The 23,590-nt window shown below is 40.6% G+C and overlaps 1 protein-coding gene across 2 annotated transcripts in view; it reads right to left on the minus strand.

Moving 5' to 3' along the window:
• The window catches only part of LOC104128210 (amyloid beta precursor protein), a 181,019-nt gene that overhangs the window by 30,539 nt on the left and 126,890 nt on the right, over positions 1 to 23,590 (minus strand). For both annotated transcript variants that reach the window (XM_009640952.2, XM_009640947.2), the window contains exons 10-11: positions 20,637 to 20,765; positions 18,468 to 18,567 (exon numbers count right to left, since the gene is read on the minus strand). In XM_009640952.2, the coding sequence (XP_009639247.1) occupies positions 18,468 to 18,567; positions 20,637 to 20,765 (229 nt within the window). The remainder of the gene's footprint in view (positions 1 to 18,467; positions 18,568 to 20,636; positions 20,766 to 23,590) is intronic.

Below are 23,590 nucleotides of genomic sequence, written 5' to 3' on the forward strand. Positions count from 1 at the left end.
AGAGCTGTAGTCTGTGCAGCGGCAGCAAGGAATGGCACTGGGGGTGCTGTGCCCAAATCGCTCCTTTTCTCCGGGTAGTGCCAACCTTCCACGACTCCTGTCCGTTCCCCACTGCCAATGCATGGTGTTACCTGCAGACAGGTCCTGCCCTTGGAAAGAGACAAATGGTGCATGGAGAGGAAGGAGCGGAGGGAGAAGGACCTGGCCTCTGTCAGCGGAGGAGCGGCACCAGGGCTGGCACTGCGCTCGGGGGGAGGCCACAGTGCGCGCATGGCTGGGCCCGCCAGGCTGACAGCAAGGGGCACCCAGCACCCACCACAACACCGTGACTTTATCCAAATCCCTAGTGCCTGGGAGGGAAGCGTACACAAAGTCCCTCTCTCAACACTACCCAACTGGGAGCACGTCGTCGCCGGCACTTGCAGGCTCCATTGTCTCCCATTCAGCTGCAGCACACAGCGCAGACATTAACTGACCCGCACAATAGCTCAAGTGAGGCAGACAGATATTACAACCAGCAGATTATGATCGCATCCATTTCACAAGCAAGGAAACAATGGCCAAAATGAATCAAGCCCATCTGACATGATGAATCAGACACTGAACGAGAGTGAGAAATTGGAAGTTCCTGGCTTAAAAACTGTGCTGGAGTCCATCAGACTGAGGCAGCTGTGTCTGCACTGAGTAAATGATTTGCAAACAATTGTTTCAATCTCTGAACTACTAAAAAAGTTTGCCCTAGGATTTCCAGTTATCGACACTAGCTGGCGAAGTCCAAGATCAATTTTTCAGTGTTGATTTTGTTCAGAGTATTGATGAATCATCACTGTTGAGTCATCAGTTACGCTAATGGAAAGCCATCCAGCCTCGCTGTTACCCATCTATAGAGTATTCCCTCCCTTTATCACAGCTGCCAGCTCAATTCCCCCACCCTGCAGAAGACAATTCCCCTAAATAAGCAGGGAGTACAGACACAGCTGGAGGCTAGGATGTGCATTCAAGACTGTTTCAGAGGTTTTCTTTGTGTGGTGAATATCTTCATTACTAGGTGCTGAAAATAGACAGATTCTAGGCTGCTCTTCATAATTTCATCTCCAGTCAAGCCAACAGGACAAAAGCCCCATGACGATCTTCCTGTAATAGACTTTTTGTTGCTGTTGTTGCTTGGCTCATTATCTCCTTGTAGCGTTCTGCTAAGTCCTGCCATCAAGGAGGAAGAGGATGTTGAAACTTTTTGTTGCTCTGAAAGCACGTGCTCAAAAGCAACCATGACCTTGGGAAAAACCCACACTCAGTTAAGAATCATATATATATATATAAGAAGGCCAATGGTATCCTGGGGTGCATTAAGAGGAGTGTGGCCAGCAGGTCGAGGGAGGTTCTCCTCCCCCTCTACTCTGCCCTGGTGAGACCCCACCTGGAGTACCGTGTCCAGTTCTGGGCTCCCCAGTTCAAGAAAGACGAGGAACTCCTAGAAAGAGTCCAGAGGAGAGCTACCAGAATGATAAAGGGACTGGAGCATCTCCCCTACGAGGAAAGGCTGAGAGAGTTGGGCTTGTTCAGCCTGAAGAAGAGAAGACTGAGAGGGGATCTCATCAACGCATACAAATATCTTAAGGGCGGAAGTCAAGAGGACGGAAGCAGTCTGTTTGCAGTGGTGTCCAACGACAGGACTAGGGGCAATGGATGCAAACTGAAACACGAGAGGTTTCAGTTGAATATGAGGAAGAACTTCTTCACTCTGAGGGTGGCAGAGCACTGGAACAGGCTGCCCAGGGAGGTTGTGGAGTCTCCTTCTCTGGAGATATTCAAAGCCCGCCTGGATGAAGTCCTGTGTAGCATGCTCTAGGTGAGCCTGCTTTAGCAGGGGGGTTAGAATCATAGAATGTTTTGGGTTGGAAGGGACCCCTAGAGGTCATCTAGTCCAAAAAACCTCCCAGCAGCTCTAGATTTGGTGTGAGGGCGCATCATTGCTGCTTCTCCTTCAGGCACCCAAACCCTTTCTTTTTCAGGATGAGACACAGACTCACTTCAGGTACTTCAATAAAACACTTCTCAAGACTTATCACCATCTCTAAGGAAGCTTCACACATTCTTGCGCTCGCTGCAGGCATTTTGCCATGGGTCATTACTACTCAACAACAGCATCTAGAAAAATGTAAGTAAAATAAGTTTGGGGAACTACATAGAAGGGTAGTACCACTACAACCTCCCTTCAAGGCTATTCTCTTATCCTGCAAAGAGACACCCAGAACCAAAAGCAAAGAAGGAGCAGAGGAAAAGAAATAAAATTTATTACAAAATCTTCTGGTGGACGCCACATTGTTAGAAGACATTTGTCCACAATACCACTAGACCATACTTCTTGTAAGGCTTTGCAAAGAGCACTGTACTAGCAAAGATACCGTGGCAAATCCCAACAGAGGTGATGGAGTCTTAAGAGTGGTAAACCCCACGCTATTGTGTAACTTAATCTACTTTTTCTTGGCATACAACATTGTTTCCAGCGTTGGACTGTGGGGCATACTCACCCCAGCCCTTAACTGGCATAGCTACAATGACAGAAATTTCATGTGGAACAGCTCCACTTGCTGCCCCGGAATGCTAGCAATCCAGTAGTTATCTTTCAAGCCATCACTTTTATTTAGTTCATAGTTCATTATTTAACATTTCCAAAAGTAATCATACTATTTGTTTGTTGTGTTTTCTTTTCATGGAGCCTATCTACCAGATGAAAAGCTCTGCTATCACTATCATGTGCAAGACTTTTGAATTTACTTGAAAAGCAGCTTTAAAATTGGCAGTTGTAATTCTGAAAGTTCTATAAAACAATTTAAGGTCTTAAACCAGATTAGGAACAAAGTGCACTCAAAACACCTCTTCCAAAATACTAGTTAAGACAACATCAAATTATATGCCACGATTTTGACCCGACACCAAACTTCCTTTGAAAAATGACATCTACATGATAGAATATGTATAGTTACAACAAATACAGATTTGGGAACCAGCTCAAATAAATTGGTACAAATGGAGAGTCCTATTGCCTCATATTCATTATCTTATCAGTCACCATTCAGTCTGAACCGAACATGCATTTTTCCCAAAGTTATGGTTGCTTTTGAGCGTGCTTTCAAAACCACAAAATGAAAATGTGTCAGCAACCTCCTTGTTCTTCTTAATGGCAGAAATTACAGAGTGCTTGAGTCATAGCAATGCCTTCATTTGCATGTGCACACATATTGTCTTATACCAGTCTGAAGGCAGTTTAAGTCATGCAAATGCCGTATGTCACAATTAGGATTCACTAAGAACATTTAAACATTTATTACAGTGCATGTGATAAGAGGTAACGTTTAAATGCAGCTTTCAGTTGTGTGCCTACTTTATGGGCTAATTCAACGTGTCATAGTTCACCACCTTCAACACCAGCGCGTGCCCAGAGGAGTTGCACTGATGTAGTGTGGTCAGGTTTTAACTAAATTTGGATGTCTGCATCTTGTCAGCTCTGTGAATCAAAACTCCCCCACACTGGTAAATATGAAAACAAGACCACCTTAATGGCTTTGCCTTGATGAATACTTTAAAACAAAACAAAGCCAAAACATTATTTACTTGTATATCTGGCATTTATATTTGAGCCCTTACGTAAACTGACAGCATACTCGTAACCCACAGTTACTACGCTAGTAGCACAAACGATGCACATGAACAGATGTGTTTCACGTTCTGAAAGCACATATATTTCCCCACAAGTCACTTCTACTGAGACATGTTGTAAACAAAGGTTTATGTAGGGAACTCCAAAACACAAAGCGTTAGTAGCACAAGTAAGTGTTTTAGAGAGGTAAGACTTATGGTTCAAAGGGCTTTCTGTACCTGCGATGAATGCAGATTCTGGAGTCAGAAAAGTAGTTAAGCCACTTTTATATCCTGTGGGTTTCATGTATCTAACTTTGTGCATCAAGCAGGAGTTGTTCCTCTGAGGTGAAAGGAATATACCAGATAATACCACGGGTATTTCCTCCAGCCTCTGCCCAAGTAAGAGGAAATTTCAAGCACATGCTTAAATTTAACCACACTGAAGTCTGTGCCTAACCACAAAGAGTTAAGCTCCACTGAATTTCAAGCATACTGTTATTCTAAGGTGTTTTGCTGAATCAAGCATTATAAGATTCTAATGTTACATACTGCTAGGTATTATAATATTATCAAGCTACAAAACACAATTTTGTGGTATTCGGTTTTGAACCAATTCATTTGTATAGCACAAGTCAAATGTAATTTAGAGAGCAACTCTGATGAGAACTTTATTGGAAGTGACCTGCCTACTGGAAGGTGTGAGAGTGGCTTTGTTGCCTGTGTGCTTTGAAGATGATGATAAAAGTGATATGCTAGACTACCACTGTGAAATACTGGAAATGAGCCCAACCTGCAATGCTCAGATCCATACTGACAGACAAATGTGACCACCCTGCCAGATTTAAGCATCTTCTCTTCTGGTTAGCCTGTGAAATTACAGCACAGGTGGTCTTATCTGGAAGCTTTTACAGTGCAATGTGTCTCTCATCTCTCAGGGCTAAAGTGAGACTGAAAGAGCAAGAACCATGGAAAACCGTATTTCATAGTTCCTATTTTCTGTCCTTTAGAGAAGTCATCAGCAGGGCAAGAGTAAGTAGCAGCAGCAGTTTTTCAGATTTTAGAAATTTCTTATGTGTATGACAATCTTGTTACTTTCTCAAGTTCTCAGAAAATGAACGCTTAAGTTATTATGAAACAGACGACCTAAGAAATTTTTCCTAGAAGTTAGTAAGAGAGTAGCAACCTCATAGCCTTAGACAATACTCCGTTACCTAAGAACAAAACTATAGAAGAAATACTCCTCTGAACTTAAGAATCAGTAGAACATTTAGAACCATACTAAAAAGAACATGCTTCTAATATATTTTACAAAAATCACAACTTTATCATTTTAATTTATTTCCCATTTCTTGCTGCGTCTGCTCTTTCAGCATACATGGATTTCAATGTCTCCCAAATTGCATCATAAAAAACCCACAAGTGAGTCTCCTCATGTAGGCAGGTACATGTAATAATGTTTCAGTTAGATTTGCCTTGCAGACTATTTGACTTAAATTATTAGAAAACCCCCAAAGATGTTGAACTCGGATACAGAGCAATTGTCCTTTTGCAGACAGATCATGTTATAACAAGTTTTCTGGTAGTGAACAGCATTCAAAGCATGAAAAAGCTTGGAAGATCCAATTCAGGAGAACATTTATTACCACGTAATGATTAATTTCAATATGACCTAGGTGTCTTTTTCATTAGGGATGGAATTCAATACAAATTTAGTTTTGTACATGGCTATGCAATTGCAGAGACCTTTGAGCAAAGGTTCATGAGAATTTCCACACCACTTCATCAAGGAAGAACCAGAATCACTCTCTCCCATTTTTATAGCTCAAGGTCTTGAAATTTTGTCTGATTTTTTAAGAAGGCTATGACACTCTTTACCTTCAGTGAAAGAATACTATAACTATTACAGAACCTTAGCTACCTCACAGCTACATAAATTAGTTATTAACTGAAATTAAACATCAACATATGGCTACAGATGTGTGCACATTTATCATTTTTTTAATATTTAACAGCCAGCCATCTGATTAATGACTGCATGTACCCTTCAGTTCAGAGCAGAGAGTATTACAGGAATTTTGTGGAATAAAGTCCAAAAACCAGAAGCTTGTGTGATGTCTGAAAAAAGAGTTATTAAATAGAAATTAAAGACCCTACTCTTCCCTTTCACAACTTTAAACCTTTTTGTCCATTTCTGTGGTCTCCTTCCCTTCCTCTCACCCCCTCCTCATTCAATTTGTTTCAATTAATAATATTCTCTCAGAAAAATAATGCACCATTCATAGCCTCACAAGCTCTGGATTAAAATGCAGAAAAACCCTACTTCCATGTTAGGGTGCTCTTCTGGGTAAAAATTCCGAATGAAACAATTTTTTTACTTGCATGTGGAAAGTTCCTTTCCAGGCAAGACGGTGGCAACCTAACATCAAGGTAGGCAAGGAAATATTAAAAAAATGCTTGGGGAAAAAACTGAATTGAAACTCTCTACTGTAATCAAGAACATACATTGTATGTCATCATCCTGATCCACATAAGGCACTGTGACAAATTCCCCAGGTTTAAATTTAACCCCACATTTAATTCCAAATTAACATATCATTAAGGGGTTCAAAATAGGCCGAGGAGTCTAAATTAAAACAAACAAACAGTCTCCCCAACCATCACTGACATTTCTGCCAGATGAATCAGCATTCATTATTCCCCCTTAGTCTTGTGTGAAGTAGGAAAAGCCAATACAGTTCCATCCTAAATAAGTAGGTTATGAGGCTTGTAAGTGAAACTGCCCTGCAAAAAAGCATTTATATGAAAAACTGCTACAGAATTTTATCTTATTTTTTGAAAACAATTATCTACTTATTTATTTATAAATTATTTATCGGTCTTATTATATACTGATAAAAATGACTGACCTTATTAATACACTGTAAAACTCAAAAGTGCAGTAGAACCTAAACTCTACCAGTTTCTAACACCTGAAAAAAGTCAGTTACCCATCATTTTCTGTAAACACTTCTAAAGGTCAGAGTAGAAATCCCACAACAATTTTTCATGTTTATGGAACTCATAGGCAGCTTGGGAATCACTAACTAATCCATAAAATATATATAAATCTGAGCATTAATTTGTTGCACCTCACAGAATCACAGAATCGCAAGGGTTGGAAGGGACCTCAGGAGATCATCTAGTCCAACCCCACTGCTAAAGCAGGCTCTCCTAGAGCAGGTTACACAGGACTTCATCCAGGTGGGCCTTGAATATCTCCAGAGAAGGAGACTCCACAACCCCCCTGGGCAGCTTGTCCCAGTGCTCTGTCACCCTCAGAGTAAAGAAGTTTTTCCTCATATTCAACTGAAATCTCTTATGTCTCAGTTTGTGCCCATTGCCCCTTGTCCTGTCGCTGGACACCACTGCAAACAGACTGCTTCCATCCTCGTGACTTCCACCCTTAAGATATTTGTATGTATTGACGAGGTCCCCTCTCAGTCTTCTCTTCTTCAGGCTAAACAAGCCCAACTCTCTCAGCCTTTCCTCGTAGGGCAGATGCTCCAGTCCCTTTATCATCCTAGTTGCTCTCCTCTGATTCCCTTGGTCAAAAGAGAGCATTTTTGATTTGACTCACGATAGTCTAAATCAGAATTCACCAAAACTGAATTGTGCAGCATCTGCTCCAGATAAAATCTATTTTGCTTATTTACTAACTGCCATTTTAGCACTTGATAGGCCGAATGTATTCTGGGTTGTCCGAGTATTCTGAAGAGATGCATTTATTAAATTTAACAAATATATCCATTAAGTGGGATATGACCTATTCTGATGGCTTTTATGCCGTCTTTCATATCCATGATCTAATAGCAGGGAGCAGAACAGTGAAAGGACTGGAACCCTGCCTTGGTAGCACTATTGAGGAAAACGCATTTTTCAGTTAAATTGGGCATATGAGGATCACAGAGAAGGAGAAAGCTGTGCTGATGAAAGATTGCTTCATTTGTAATCCCACATGCACGGGAACTGACTGTTAGGAGATTACTGAAACACTTCCATCAATCCAGCTGTTCTGCAGAATCACATACCCTCAGTAATTCTCTTCCCTTTTCATCCCAATAGTAAGAGTTTGCCTAGCAAGAATAGGTCAGACACTCTTAGCCATAATAAGCACTTGTGAATTTTCACTCTGCACATCTGAAGAGAAAGTTATGCCCAAGTAAAGCAAAACTTAGTACATTGTTGGCATTAGAGGCCTATTTAGCTCCCTGCCCCCCCTCAGGACACTGCCCGTAGCGATGCATTTCAGACTTCAGAGTTTCAATTCCCCTGCATTACAATTCCTGCCTGACTGACACACTAGCTCTGTAATATATAATATATAAACCCATAATATATAGCTTGTGCAGATAGGTCTGCAACCGGTTCTCACGGGACACTTGCAATTTGCTGGCCTGTAAGAACTAAGATGATTAATTTGCTTCTTTCACAATCCAACACTCCCTATTAGGAATCTGGTCTTAAGAGTGAATTACACAGAATGACACAACTGTGTTTCCAAATGATGTAATTGGGAAAAGAAAATTCATCATTCAATAGCAAGTATGAAGTGGAAGCTGTGTTTGGAGTGCCTGTGCTCCCACGATTTTGGGCTGCTTCAGTACTCATGGACACTGATATCATTAACTTGATTAGAGATGACGGGAAAATGACATATTTAAGAATTAAATTACACATATATTCAGTGCATCAAGAAAATTTTCAATAATTAAGCGTAAAGACATTTCTGCAAGTGAGCGATGCTTCACCAGGCCAGTGCCTCCCCGTCTGAATGGAAACTATGCGTTCAGCAAGTCAGTCTCTTCTGGGCTAACCTGCTCTCAGATCATATTTGCAAGGTGGACAACTGCAAAATTTTTTAAGACTTCTGTTGTCCATCCATAAAAGAATGGCATCTTAAATTTGGCACATGATGAGCTAACTTATTCATTCCTTAAAGTATAATGGCAAAAGCAATTATCAAGCAATACAAAAGAGAAAGGCCGAGAGAAGCCACCCCGCTTCATAAAACAGTAAAATCAGACTTAAAAAAACCCCTTAGTACCACCACATACTTCATCTGTATCGTCTCAAAAATGAGTGCTCCAGCTTTTATTTTCACTTACACCAATGACACAACAGGGCAGGAAATCAACTCAAATAGATTTTTATGAACAAAGCTGTATTTACGAGGCAATCCTGACCTACGATGCTTTTTAAAATCAAACGTATCCAGTACACCAATTTAAAATAATACATGCACTCCTGTATATTCAACCTTTTTGTACAACTGTAGCCCCTCTACCAGCAGAAACAATGCTCTCCAAGACAGAATTTCTCAGCCTGTTGTGTCCACAACACCAGAAAATGACATGTGAAATGACTGGCGAGTTAGAAGAAAATCCTTATCAAATCCACGTTTCCTGTATCCAATCAAACAAGAAAAAACAGGAGAGAACACAACCAACCATCGGACAGTTACTCAAAGTTTAGTGCATTTTTTCTTAATTCTAGGATGAAAATCCATTGTGCACAAGGTCACCTGTAGACTCCTCCAGAGGGGTATTTAAAAAAAAGCTGTGAAATGGGCATGGTACCAGCCTCAACCTGCTGCCACTGTGAACCCAGAGTGGTCTCTTGGTCATAAACTTGCTGTGGGACCTGCGGTGGGGATGATAACTTGCTATTTAAAAGAGAAGTGTCTATGAAAAAATATTTCAGGCTAGACTAACAGAAAGGACACAGAATGGAGACTTCAAGAAGGATCTACATGTGCAGGACAGAGCGCTCTAGCCATCAGCTCCTGAAGAAAATGAAGGCAACACCTTTAAACCTCCCCCACTAACGGATGAATTACATAGAATGAAAGATTTAAATAGCTATTGAAATAGCAGATGCCCAGAAAATCAAAAAATTACACTGCTTTTAATCTACAAGTCCATATCTATGATCAGAAGTTACTGATTTTCAGTTCAAACACTTGGATCATGAGACCAGATTTCCTTAAAGGTTCAAGTGAAACAGAACAGTGTTTTTCAAAGAAAAATATTCTCTTAATAAACTTCCCAAGACCTTTTTATTCTGATCAAATTTCTGAAAAGCAGATGGAAAACAACATGTCCCACATCTTTCCCTGATGAAAAAGCCAGCCCAATCCAAAGTCATGTGAAGCCATTTATCCTTTTCACAATATCTGTAAGATCTGGAGGAAGCTGTCTCTTTTACTGGCTAAAGTGATGTTCATAATATTTATGAGATTAAAAGAGGTCTTGTGCATGCAAAAATCAGAATTCTTATCTTTTCTGAAGAACATTAGTGCCCACGACAAGACACAATAGACCATTTAGCTACAAAAGATGGGGAGGATATAGTATGCTACTAATGAAAGCATTTGAGAACATCAATGTCAGTGACGTGCATTGATATCTATTTTAATCATCTACTATTCTCTCCCTAATTTTCTATGACAGTTAAGTAATCTGGACAGAAAATAGGAGATACTTAGAATAGGAAAATGTTGGATCTATTTCCAGGATTTTTTTTTTTCTTCTCTCCTAAGCTGCAGCAAAGGACATATTTTACCAGCAGACAGAGCTGAGTCTCCGACCTGGAGAAGTAACCGAGGTTCTTCAGCTCTTCCAAGTTCCCAAATGGCATGCAGAGCTTACAAAGCCTCAGCGACAGGAAACTGTAATTCCAGCTGGCAACTACCTTTGTCTGTTAAAATGTAACACACTAAAGGAGTACAGTTAGTTAGTTCAACAAGAAGCGCAAAGTCTTGCACCTAGGGAAGAACAACCCTATGCACCAATATATGCTGGGGGCTGACCAGCTGGAGACCAGCTTGGCAGAAAAGAACCTGGGGGTCCTGGTGGATACAAAGTTGAACAGGAGCCAGCAATGTGCCCTTGCTGGGCTGCATTAGACAAATCATTGCCAGCAGGTGAAGGGAGGTGATCCTTCAGCTCTGCTAAGCGCTGGTGATGCCACACCTGGAGTGCTGTGTCCAGTGCTGGGGTCCCCAGTACAAAAGAGACATGGGCATACTGGAGGGAGCCCAACGAAGGGCCAGGAAGATGATGAGGAAAGCCTGAGAGAGCTGGGACTGTTCAGCCTGGAGAAGAGAAGGCTTGGGGGGGATCTCATCAATGAGTATAAATACCTAAAGGGAGTGTGTAAAGAGGACAGATCCAGACCATCTTCAGCAGTGCCCAGTGACAGGACCAGAAGCAATGGGCACAAACTGAAACACAGGAGGTTTCCTCTGAACATCAGGAAACACTCTTTTACTGTGAGGGTGACTGAGCACTGGCAGAGGTTACCCTGAGAGGCTGTGGAGTCTCCATCCTTGGGAGATATTCAAAAGCTGTCTGGACGCTGTCCTCAATAACTGGCTCTGGGCGGCCCCTCTTGAGCAGGGGGCTTGGACCAGATGACCTCCAGAGGTCCCTTCCAACCTCAACCAGTCTGTGATTCTGTGACATTGGTTGATTCCTCACATAAACAGAATACATCACCTTGCTCCAACAAATAGCTCAACGGTATCTTATTGAGCTATTTGTGGCATTTAAGTAATTATAACAGTATTTTATAGAGGTAACAAAGTGGCAAAACTGGTGGCTTAGTAAAGACCATAAGCTTGTGATGATGAAAAAAGAAAACCCAAAACAAACACTGAAAAAAACCCCCAAGCTGAAGTATATATAATAAAAACTAGCCAAATGTTTTAAAAAACAATGTCCTTGGGTGGAAGAGGACTTAACTGCTTATCATGCAGTCCACCTGGGACATATCATGGCAGTATTCAAGCATACCAAAACTACCTAAACGCTGTTGTGTAAAGCTTAACACAGAATTCATTTGCTTTTGTGGGAGAACTCTCTGCTATTTTTAACTACTGACCCAGCAATATATTTTTTGCTAGAGTTCTAACAAATCATCTATTCAACTGAATTCTATAGGGCTTCAAGGGAGAAGATTAAAGGTAAATAACCACTTCACAGAAAATTCAATTTTTTCTTTGGAAAGCTAAGGTTACTGGATATGCACAAACATGTCAAGTCAATTATAGGGAGAAAGCACAGGCATAGTTAGTGCTGGAAGTCACTCCAGGGTACCTGTGCAAATACACATTCTCTGAAGGCTGCTTTCAACTGCTTGTTCCAGTTGCGTTAGCCTTGGGCAAAAAGTGTAGAGCAGAACGGGAGGAATGGTAAGCCTGTATGATACAGCACAGACACACCAAATGGCCTCTTGAAAACTAGAAGGTAGGTTTTATTGTAGCTTAGGGTAAGGCCTGCACATAATTGTACTACTTCCAGAAAATCTGTTTAAAGTTTACTGAGAAATTTCTGTACGGTGCAGATATACCCATCAAATCAGAATGGAAGAATTGCTGCCATGGAAAAAAATGTGCTGGTTTTAAAGAGAAGAGAGTAGAAATTCAACACTTCTGGTTTGGCAAAGATGACATTCCCCTGTGTCCAAAATTGAAGACGCTCCCTCTCAAGTACTAGCCAAGTGCCTGGGGTAATTTAGAAATGACAATTCTACTGACCTCCAGAATGGCAGAATGTATAAAGCTTAACAGGAATTGTCCAACCTTCCTGAGCTACAGGCTTTTACAACTACTGCAGCTGCACACTGGATTTGTGGCTGCTTATTTTACCCTGGGTAAAAAGTTCAACTCCATTTGACTCCTTTAAAAAGAGAAAAAGAAATACTAACGGGAAAGTACGGATAATGAAAAACAGAGGAGCTGTTTTTCTTCAGGAAGAATACTGTTTTCCCAGTCCTCAGCATGCTTCTCTGCACCCCCATCTACTGCTAGGAAGTATTTAACAGCCAAGCAGACCTCTCCAGTGCCTGTTCTCAAAAACAGGCAGAGCCCGTTCTCAAAAACAGGCAGAGCCCATGCTTGCACAAGCAAGTCGTGAAGTGGAACACCACAGTAAATAGGGATGACTGAAGCATTTGTTACCAAAATGTACTCCTATGTGAGCTAAAATGCTATTGTAGACAGACCCAGGAGGATTTACATTGACTTGATTAAGCAGGTTAATTGATTGAACTGGTGGAAAACCCAACTGCCCTGAGGAAGAGCACCACTGATGACAATTCCTCACCTTTCTCTACGCCAGTTCACTGAACTTGGTCTGTCCCAGTACAGATAAATCCTAGAGTACTTACTCATTTACCCATGCTTCAACATCCCCGTTTTCCTTCACCAGAAAAAAAAAATAAAATTAGGGCATTATAACCACTCTGATACGTGGTATTAATTCCATCAAGCAACTGCTACCGGTACTTTTGCCTCCAGTCTAAGAGGAAGACTAGAACTGCTTCCCATGAAGCAGACTAGAACTGCCACCTCCATGACCGACAAGCAATTTCAAGAATTTTCTAGTGTAATGGACTGAAATTGAGTCATAAGGTGATTACTGTTCTTATTTGATATGAACTATACCATTCTGTATGATCCCATTCCAATACCCTTGGTAACCTTACCACATCCTTTTAACAAGCTATTGACATATTTAACGTATGTCAACTTCCATTTATTATACCGACACCTCAATATGGCAACCCAACTTCAAATAAAGCTGTAGAAATATTAAGCATCACTTCATGATTTTAAATATTTTTCTGAAGGGGGAGTTCTTCCCTTCAGTTAAATCTTAAGACAAAAAGTACAAAGAAGAGTTACAGAAAAATGAGACACTGAGAAGTCCAACTGCAGTCTGAAAGACATTACTAATTACATATTCAAAACATGACATTTTAAGGGACAGGATGAAGAAAACCATCACAAAAGAAATGACACCAAACAGGACAGACACAGAAAATTCCTTTTGCAAAGCCCCCAGAGGGCGTGTTTTGGGTTTGCAATATAAATCCCTAAATGACAGTAGTTGTTGTTTTGGACTGTCAGCCTAGTGGCAAGCAGCTAATGCCCTCAAAACTTCTTAAGAAGGATACCACAGAATGAATGGAGTACAGCACCCTAATCCAACTCATGGCAAGAAATGCAGCAAGGCTGTGGACTGACTACAGGTCAAAATTAGCAGCTGGAAACAAGAAATCAACAATTAGTCTTATAAACAGTGAAAGATCAGAACCAGCTGAGGTAGCGCTAACTTTGCCCTCCACAGATGCAGACTGACAGGTATAGGAACCTAATGGTTAAAGAAGGGCTGAAAGAAAGCAAGTCTTCAGACATTTTTAGTCTGTAGCTTGTGCTATATTTACAGCTTTTTCTAAAAATACTTAAAAAAATCTTCACAGGAAGTTGTGAACCAAATGTCAAGAGGCAAAACTCTCTTGCTCAAATTTTCTCAGGCTAACCAGAGCACACAAACACTTGAAATAGCACACGATCCACAGCACACCGTTTGCATTTGAACGCAAGCAGTGATCTGAGGTCTGCTTGTGCTTGTCCTCTCTCCCAGCTATATGGTGTGAGTGTGGCACCCAGAACATGCTGCAGAAGAACGGGATAGGCACAGTGGAACAGAATAATAAAATAACAATAGCTTGATTTTATTTGTCAAGGGACAGATGAAATCATATTCTCTTATTTATTGCTCATAACTGTTTCAGAGCTTAGTTATGGAACTGCTGCGGTAGGCGGTGCTGAATATTTCATCAGTGGTGGGCTAGAAAACATGGAGTTGAGGACATCAGTTTGGAACCAGAGCAGCAAAGACAGGATTAAAAATTCAGCTCACCACCTGCCCGTTTGACTGATGCACAAAGCTCTGACGTAGCTTCTGATTCAGAAGCTGTGCCTGCTGTGCCACTCCCAGCAATAAATTGCCTTTTACATACATGGATAAGCAGTCTAATCAAATAAGGATTTAAAGCAGGATGTGCTCAAAGAACTGCTGATTTCTCTTAAAGCCTGCCATTGCTCTCTCTGAGCTTCTGTACATATTAAATAGCATATAAGATTTATCAGAGGGAAAAGGTGAGTACAAATAACAAGGTAACCAAATAATCTGCTCACCTACAGTGTGCAAATAAATATCTCTTCTCAGATTTTTTGTGCCACTCTCCTATTCATTGGGGCATACTCCTGCCCATGAGGAACACCACTTTAACACCAAGAGCTGCATCAGGTGCTGAGAGTGACCTGGTTTGTAGCACATTTGCATCACTGCCCCTTGAGAAATCATTTGCAGCCAGAATGCCAAACGGTCTTCTACACAAATGACCTGCTTATGCTTTCCAAGCTTTGCCGTAACAGCCATGGTCAGACAGACCTCCTTCTGCAACTCTTACACTGAGCCTTTTCCGCCTGCCCCAACAGGAACGAAAGACAGCCAGCAGTGTTCTTCCTTACACAGCTGGAATTTGCTGCTATAATATGTGCCTGTCACCCTAATTTGCACATTACACATTGGTCAAATGCTTAGCAAAAAAATCCTCACTTATCTAAGTGCTGCTTTCTACCCTTCAGAATGCTGTGGGTCTTCCTATGTATCTATATACTCAAATCAAGACACCTTCTCTTTAAGCCAACAGACATCGACTGGTGATGAACACCTGCAGATAAGCACTACAACTCTCTTAAATTTTACTCTAACTTCCTGCCACCATCTCTGCTGGAGCTCTGAAAATAACCAGAAGTTTTAAAAGGCTGCTTTTAGGATAGAAGCTGGATTTTGTATTTTGGATTACGCACCTGAAAACTATGGCTGTAAACCTGCCTTTTGAGGTAGGAACTTCAAACATACCCTGTATTTTAAAGGAACTTCAAATGTCCAATTGCTGGATTGTGATTCATCTGATCACCAAGCATTAATTAAAAAATCTTCAGATTGTTGAAGAAAACATATTCTATGCAGCTTCTATGCCCCAGGAATAACTCTAGATTCTATTTCATATAATTCAAATTCACTGCTCAGCATAAAGACTTCAAAAATAAGAGACACAAATTAAAGTGTGCACCTTATCTTCAGGCACATGTACTTTCCAATGACAGAACGCCACCTATTTCTCATGGATGAACCTTTGGTAGTGGACCGTCAGGAAGACACAAGGGAAATTTTAATGGATTTCTAGTTTAGTTTCTAAAAAAATAATTAAATCCCAAGAACTGAGATTCAAATTTGTCAATACCTAATAATGGAGAAACTGCAGAATAGCGCATAATATTTTTAGCAATAATAAAAATCTAGTAAAACCCAGCACCTTATTAGATATTAGAATAATTAAACCCATGGTACAACAGGAAACTAGATCTCATTTATTTTGCTGGTCACAGAACTACTTGGGCAATTTAGGGAAAAACTACCTTTGTCAGAGCTGTGTCTTCTAAAGCAAAGATTCATTATTCACCTCAAGGTGAAAACTGTTCATGAAGAACTCTGCAGTAAAGCGTGGAACTAGACACTGAAACTATAATGAACAAAAAACCTGAACTAAAACATTAGCCATTTAACTTGCATCCCAGCCTAAGAGAAGAACTATTCTGAACTATGCTTCCTTATATGTAATTTATTATTCCGACACTGTGTGTGTGAGATGTTCTTACCTAGGTTATTTTTCAACTTTTCCACTGACTCAGACTTTCTAAGTCAATGGTTCTAACAAAAGGTTTTTAATGAAACATTTGTCTTTTTAATGAGAGTTGTAATATTTCTTGGGGATGTTACAAAGTGCAATTTTATTAGCATTTTACTTCTCCGCAGATTCTGTAGCTGTAACAGATTTCCTTTTCCACGGGTTTAGGAAGAGCACAGAGACTAGGAAATACAGTAATTTCAGAACAGCATTTGAAACAGACTGATCAGTGCTCAAAGCTAGAAGGGTACCATCTCCTTTGACAGACGGGAATGACCTCAACAAACTTCCATTAAAACCAGTATGTAAAACAAAGCATACAGCCAATGCCACCAATGAGGAGAATGTTGATACCCAAAGAGAATAGGCTTTCTTCTCATTACTGAAAACTATTTTATCTAGTACAGCCCAGATCTGATAGTGCTTGCTTTAATTTTTATTGCCTAGTAACTCCCAGTACGAGAACATATTTTTCATTGCTTTAAACTCTGCAATGCTTCGAAGAATTTTTAGTATACTCAAAACCACAAAAAATTCAAGGTAGGGAAAAAGTACTCAAGAAACTGTGAAACTTTTTCTTTGAGATAACTTAGCTTCTCCCATCTTACTGGGAAAGAATAGATGACTAATTTTAGGCTCTTTTTTCCCCCTAAAAATTAGTATTACACTTAAGATTAGGAGTCAGATTCTTGTAAACCACTTAGCAGTTAATAGAGTTTTGCTCCCATGTCACTTCAAAGCCTCTGAAATTCCCATTTCATTTCAGTATTTAGGAAGGAGAAGAAAAATTAGAAGAATGTCCTCACCAACAAGCATTAACATTACCAATAACAGAAGAAATTGAAACGTCAAGCAAAAAACCCAAAGGCATGTTAGTGGTGCAGAAAGAATACAAACTGAGCATCTTGAAGACCTAACAGTATCGGCATCTCCTTTTCTACAGAAACAATACTCTTTCAAATGATCAGTATGGTGTTCTCTTTTTTTTTCCCTGAAAGGCTCTCTACAACTACAGACTGAGACTGTTGATTGTGCCTTATAATTGTGGAGCATAGGAACATGTGGTGAAGGATAATTACTAGTTCAGCTATCCTTTTGTTTCCTCCCAGCCTCTTCCCCAACTTCCTGATCTCATCCCTAGCCCTCTCAAGCTACCTCACAAGTAGAAGTCCACCTCCTTCCTAACCTGTGCTTTGAGCAAATGAATCCACCACTACTCCCTGTCCATCCCCTCCCGGTGTCCTAAATGCATCCTAATCCTTACCGCAACGGCACACCTCCCTCCCTTGTGTTTTAAAGAAATCAATAATTTCTTTAGTCAGCTGAAGGTGGTTATTTGTGAAACCAATCTATTAATTGCCATTTGGCAGAGTATCGCATTGTGTGAAAAAAGCTGTTCCAAAGATAAAGACCGTCCTATCTCCAGCCTTTGCATTAATCCATCTGCACATTAGCAACATGATGTCCAGAGCTGTGGCTATATCTGAAATTAATATAGGCTAAGTAAAGTTGCCTTGCTGAAATAGCAGCACACAGCAGAGTCCAAATGCTGTGATGGAGATGCCTCTGTTGCAGCGATGCCACAGCCAAGAGCAGGAACCTCAACGGGAGGAAATACCATTCTCCCTCACAGCTATCTGCAGCGACAGCGCTCGGGCAAGATGAAAACGTGAGACTGCTGCTATCTGACTGGTCCGTGGCCCAGCCTGCGTGCTGGAAAAAATGGGAGGAGAGGAGATATCCATTTGACCAAACTAACCAAGAACTAAATGCATGACCAGTGAGATACTGCCACATTGCACTTAGCAACTTCCAGTTGATACACTTTTCTTTGATACTCAGGTCTGCAACTCATTTTTTATCTGGGGGATTTCCAAAATGTCTACATCAGATAATGTACGTACTTAACACATAAATTAAATATCCAAACCCAGGAAGGATTTACTAAATCTCACTGTCAACAGCTGCTTCCATATAGCATGGAGGCTCCAAATGTAAATGAAGGTATTGCAGGGAAAGCATTTACAACAATACGATGATGCCACTGCATGCGTTATACAGGGTTTGTCTTCCAAGTATTCATTATAATTTAATTTACAAGTTAAGAACATTGGCAAGTTTACTCCTGTTTTTCAGCTGGAACAGTGTATCAATAGGAGAAGTAAGATGCTGTATTTTAGCTTTTGGTGGCAATTTTTCATCATAGAAATATTTCCCTTTTTCTACATTAACAATTTGCATACCGACTTCATCCTGGATCTCCTCTGCCACAGCAGGCACATTGTAGAGGAAGGAGAGAGACTGGTTCATGCGTTCATATATCACACGTAGATGTGTCATAACCTATGGAAATAGAAGTATTTTATGAATACTACTGCTAATTTGACATTATTACAAATTTTATAGGATATAGAGAGCAAGACAGTTTTCACTTGTGCTAGGTATAAGATTTCAGTATGCTCTATGTACTGAAACTACCAAATCCATTGCAAAATTCACCTCTCCTACAGCTGCTACAAAAATAATGTTCTAGATGCTCTTCCATAGCAACTACCTGAAACCCCATGGAAATGCAGTAATCTGAAGTAGGGGTTTACATTTGCTATGGGGCAGAGCATGTACACAAGCAGCTCTTGTGGCAGAAATCCACAGCCTCATTTACCCTTCAGTAACATTTACATTTGCCCATACCCATAAATTTCTACATAACATGAAAACCAAGTGAGGCGTAATGACTGCTGCATCAAAATGTTTCAGCTCTTTATGTTTTTTTCTTTATCCTAATATTGCAAAAAGAAATGCTGTTTTTTCATGCTCTGAAAAAAGCTCCAATTTTCTTGGTAAAAACATTTGCAAACATTTTCAGCTGAAAACAAAAATATTTCCATCCAGAAGCATTACTGCATTGTCTCATGTGATTACAACTCTATTGCCTCAGGTTCCTGCACGTTGCTAAGGACCAAGTCACGACATCCGACAATATATGCTCCCCCAGGGTACTCTCCACAAGTATCACCTCTTCAGCAGAAAGGGCAGTTGAGGTGCATCTTAGAAGACTGACAGGGCAATTAGGCCTAAAGAGGAAAATGGCTTACAGAGAGCAATTTCAATGAAAAAAAGGGTATGGTTTCTTCAAATTGAAATATACCATCGATGCTTTTGAACAAAATATTTTGTTTTCCATTTTCCACTGAAAAAATTTCCCCATCAGATCTTCCAGCCTACGTTTCCCCAACCTTCTGACCAATTCAAGAAACAAAGATACTGTAGAAATACTCATTCCTATGACGATACACTAAGCAAGACACTATACTTCTTGTATCTAAATGCCAGTTTCTATTCTGCACCTGTGCTGTCACGCCATCTGTAGTCTGCAAAATTTCACTGGTTTTTGTTATTAAATAATCCGGTGTTTCAGAAACTAAAAACTCATGTTACGTGCAAAGGGACACGCTTTAATGTTTAGCAATTTCAAGACAACGTGACCTCAATGTACAACTCCGTCTGCAACAGATGTTTGAGACGTCTAATAGGCAAATGGTGAAAATTCAGGGAAGTATATGGTTTTGATTTGGCTTTTAGCGATGCCAGTCAGTTCAAAAACTGTGGCTGGAACAGCGCTTCCCATTGCATCCTGCAGAGGGAACAGCAGCTGATACTGCAGATTATGGCACACTCTTTTTTTACAGTTTATCCTTTGTGCCTACAATTTTAATTGCTGTTTTGAAAGCAAGCTATATCTTTAGTCTTTTTTTTTTCCTTTTGTTTGTGGTTGGTTTTTTTTGCTTGTTTTTTTTTTTTTCTTTCTTAGCCTCCATGATTTACAAAGGCAACATAAAAGCTGTTCCAAAACATACACGTTGAGGACCGCGGTAACATTCAGCAGTTAAAATGCCATGAACTACAGTGCTTATTTTAAAAGAACATGTTAAACTTGAGTGCATTGCAGTAATCACATTTATAGACACTACAAGTACCTCTGCAATGACTACAGAAAGGTTGGTTGGAGTGAGATGGCTACATTTCTGGTTCTGCTACTTCAGCTGAGGGAAGCATAACGATGTGTGGTTGCTAAATCTATTACTGACATTTTCCCAGAGGTATTGTTTACCAAAGCACTAATAAAGGCTCTGGGCATTAATGCTCTGGAGGGCTCCTCAGGAAATGCCCACGACTGACTCACTGTCTGGATAGACAGAAAATGTGCTTTTCAATTCTTCTTAGAAGACAATCTATACCCACCCTACTCCCACACCACTTTGTCTTAATCTTCTGCTGGAAAGCGGATTATTCTTTACTGCATGTAAAGCTGTCCACAGAAAGGAGTCAAGTATTTTTTAAAAAACAGGTTGACAGAAACTTCACAATGGTTATGAACAAACACGGCCCCATTAACCCTCACTGGAGATTACCTGAGATCTGATTTGGGCAGCTTTCTTTGGGTCTACCATGCGGACGTGTTCAAAGTGTTTGAGAGTATGCTGTCTGTCCTTCTGTTCAGCACGCACGTACTTCTTCAGCATGTTGAATACGTGACGAGGCTACCGGGAAGAAACAGGGAAAAAGATCAGTTTGGTTTAGAACAACACATGTTTTATTTCCTTGCACTCGAGATGTATCCCAAACCAAAAGCACTTGGCCAGCTGGTGCCTGTAGCTCTCTTCTGAAGGCAGGTCTGGCTACTATAAGGAACATCCACTCACTCAACCCATTTAGCAGGATGAATAGTAGTTGTAGGTAGTAGATACAGTCCCTGGGGAGGCTGTTCAGATTTCCTCCCTGACTATAAGGGGAAGTTTGGCTGTTGCCTTTCCTTGTCTAACTGCTATACTATTGCCCCAACAAGACAGCAAGTGTCACCTTAGCATGCTAGTTAATGGACACCCGAAGTCAATTGCCTTCGGGCTTTGCTTCCATTCTCCCCACCAGACTCTACTTCTCCTCTCCTCCAACTCAGGAAGCCCCCATGATGCAAGCTCCCAGTTTTGCAACCTTCACCACCACCAGGCAAATCCCTCCCAGAAGATCCCCCCAAAAACTGGACTCTGCTGGAAGCATTTCAAAGATTCCCCATATATGCTCTACTATGCTGAACATGCAACCAGTATCAACATCTGTAAACCACAGTTAAACTTTAGCAACAAAAAAAGATTACAGCCGGTAAGTTTTATCAACAGTAAACTGAATGCATGTGTTCAGATTCAAATCAGAAGGTAACCTGCCCAACAGCTCCACAGAAGACCATGCGAAAGCACTACTCTCTTGAACGCAAGGAACAATCATCAGACTTGACCACAAAACTTGAAAAAGGGTGACCTACTTCACTCTTCTGAATTTACTCAGCTTGGATGCCAGATTTTGTAAAGATCTTAGCCTATGTATATATTGAAGGTGATTTTAATTAGTAAAAACTATTAAATATATGCCTTAAGGCATATAACTGAATACGAACAAAGGAAAGGTGTGTAGCTGAAGGGAACACAAAAATACACACAGACCGATGGTAGAGCAGTGAAGACCAAGAAATGTGTATTTTTATGTACTTTCCTACACTGTACAGTAATACAGTGCCAAAACAGGGAAGTGCACTCTAGCATTCAGCCAAGACATTCATTTTTAACTCAGTGTTTATGGTGGATTCTGGAAATCCAACCCCACATACACTCTGGTCCCCCAGCTCTGCTTGCACTGTTGTGCTTGTGCATCCTACCTGAAGCTGCCAAGCAGTGACAAGCCTGAAGCTGAGGCAGGTGAGAAGAAAGGGGAAGGCAACCTCACTGTGCAGTAGATTAAAGAATGAGCAGAAGTGGTGAACAGCTGGCCCAGGGACTGGCAGGGATAGAGGGAAGAAGGTGGGGAAGTGACAAAATAAGCATCAGAGCTTTCTGAAGCAGGAATAACCGTGGGCGAAGTTGAAGCTTTAAGAAGACTTAGATTCACGGACAAATATAGAGCCTAAACTAATTTAACATTTACACAAGAGATGAATACTAAGCTACGGAGCTCAAAGATTTAAGAATCTCTTCAGCTTAAGAGAAGCAACAGATTTAAAAATGTCCTTAGACAGTAAAACAAAGGTTATTTGAAGAAGATTTGTCAGACAGAAATAGAGAGATGTGAAGCCATTCCCTGCCAAAGGATTAAAGTTAGTGGCTCCATGACTGAAAATTCATTCATGAAGAAAATAACCCCAAGCCCCCAAAGCCAAGCACCTTGGGATCAACTTGCAAGAAAATGTGGACAAATGTTGGGAAGTAAGTAATCCTCACAACATTATGGTAATGGCAAAACAAACTGAAATGCCAACTGTAAAGCTTTGTAGAACAAAGGCTAGAAGACTGGAAAGCTTAGCAAGAAGAAAAATTTGAAGACAGAAAATGTTGTTACCTTTCCCAACACTTCAGCTTTCCTTGCCCCAAGATACATTAAGACAGCGGGTTCGGTCGGATTAGAAAGAAAAGGATTAATTTCTATTTCTTCAAGAGATATTCCAATGTAAGTGTCATGTCTAACACCAGAAGGCTGTGTTTTTTGTTTTCCCTCAGCATGTCCGTATTTACTGAAATAAGTCAATGAAACTCTTACATTAAGAGTCACAAGCAGATTTGTTAATAGGATAACAATCTTGAAAATACCTGTCAAATAACACTAACAGTAGTAGTCACTTGGGTACACTGGCCCACCTTTAGTGCCTTCTATAACATTGCAAAATGCCCCAAACTTATCACTATAAAGGAAAAATGGATACGCATGCCTCTAGCATGTCTGGCCAAGAAGTCTTCCAGTGATGGCAGCAGAAAACCCTCATTCAAATATAGGACAATGCAGAAAGAATATTAAATGCCAGGTACTTCCTTACAGGGGCAGCGACTTTGTTTTTTCTCAAGCAAGACCAACCCACTAGAAACTCACTGAACGTTGGTAGACATAAGTGCCCCAAGTCTCAGTTGCACTGGATCAGACCTCCAACCTTCCCAAAAACTTTGCAATGCTACGGCCTCACACCTTCAGGGCTGTAGCTGAAGGCTTAAGCTGCCAGAGCTGGTGGTGGTCAATGACAGTTTCCCCACTGGGCTCTCCCTACCTGAGTGTGGTAGTTACCATAAATGAGGACGGAGTTTTATAGCTGAATGTAACTTTAAAAAAAAAAATAAAATTATTTGATCATTTTCTCCTCAGGGCCTAGAACTGTAGACCTATTGCTTGCACAGTTTTAACAAATTTCCGTGTCAGCAAAAGTACCTCTCACTCCAAATCCCACCTCTGTCATGTATCACACACATATTTTCCTTTAAATGTCATTCTGGAGTGAAACGGTTCTGCTTAAAAACCCCACCCATACAAGCACTTTTTGCACTGATACTTT

The sequence above is a fragment of the Egretta garzetta genome, unplaced genomic scaffold (genome assembly GCF_000687185.1).
Source record: "Egretta garzetta isolate BGI_Z169 unplaced genomic scaffold, ASM68718v1 scaffold45, whole genome shotgun sequence".
NCBI classification, from domain to species: Eukaryota; Metazoa; Chordata; class Aves; order Pelecaniformes; family Ardeidae; genus Egretta; species Egretta garzetta.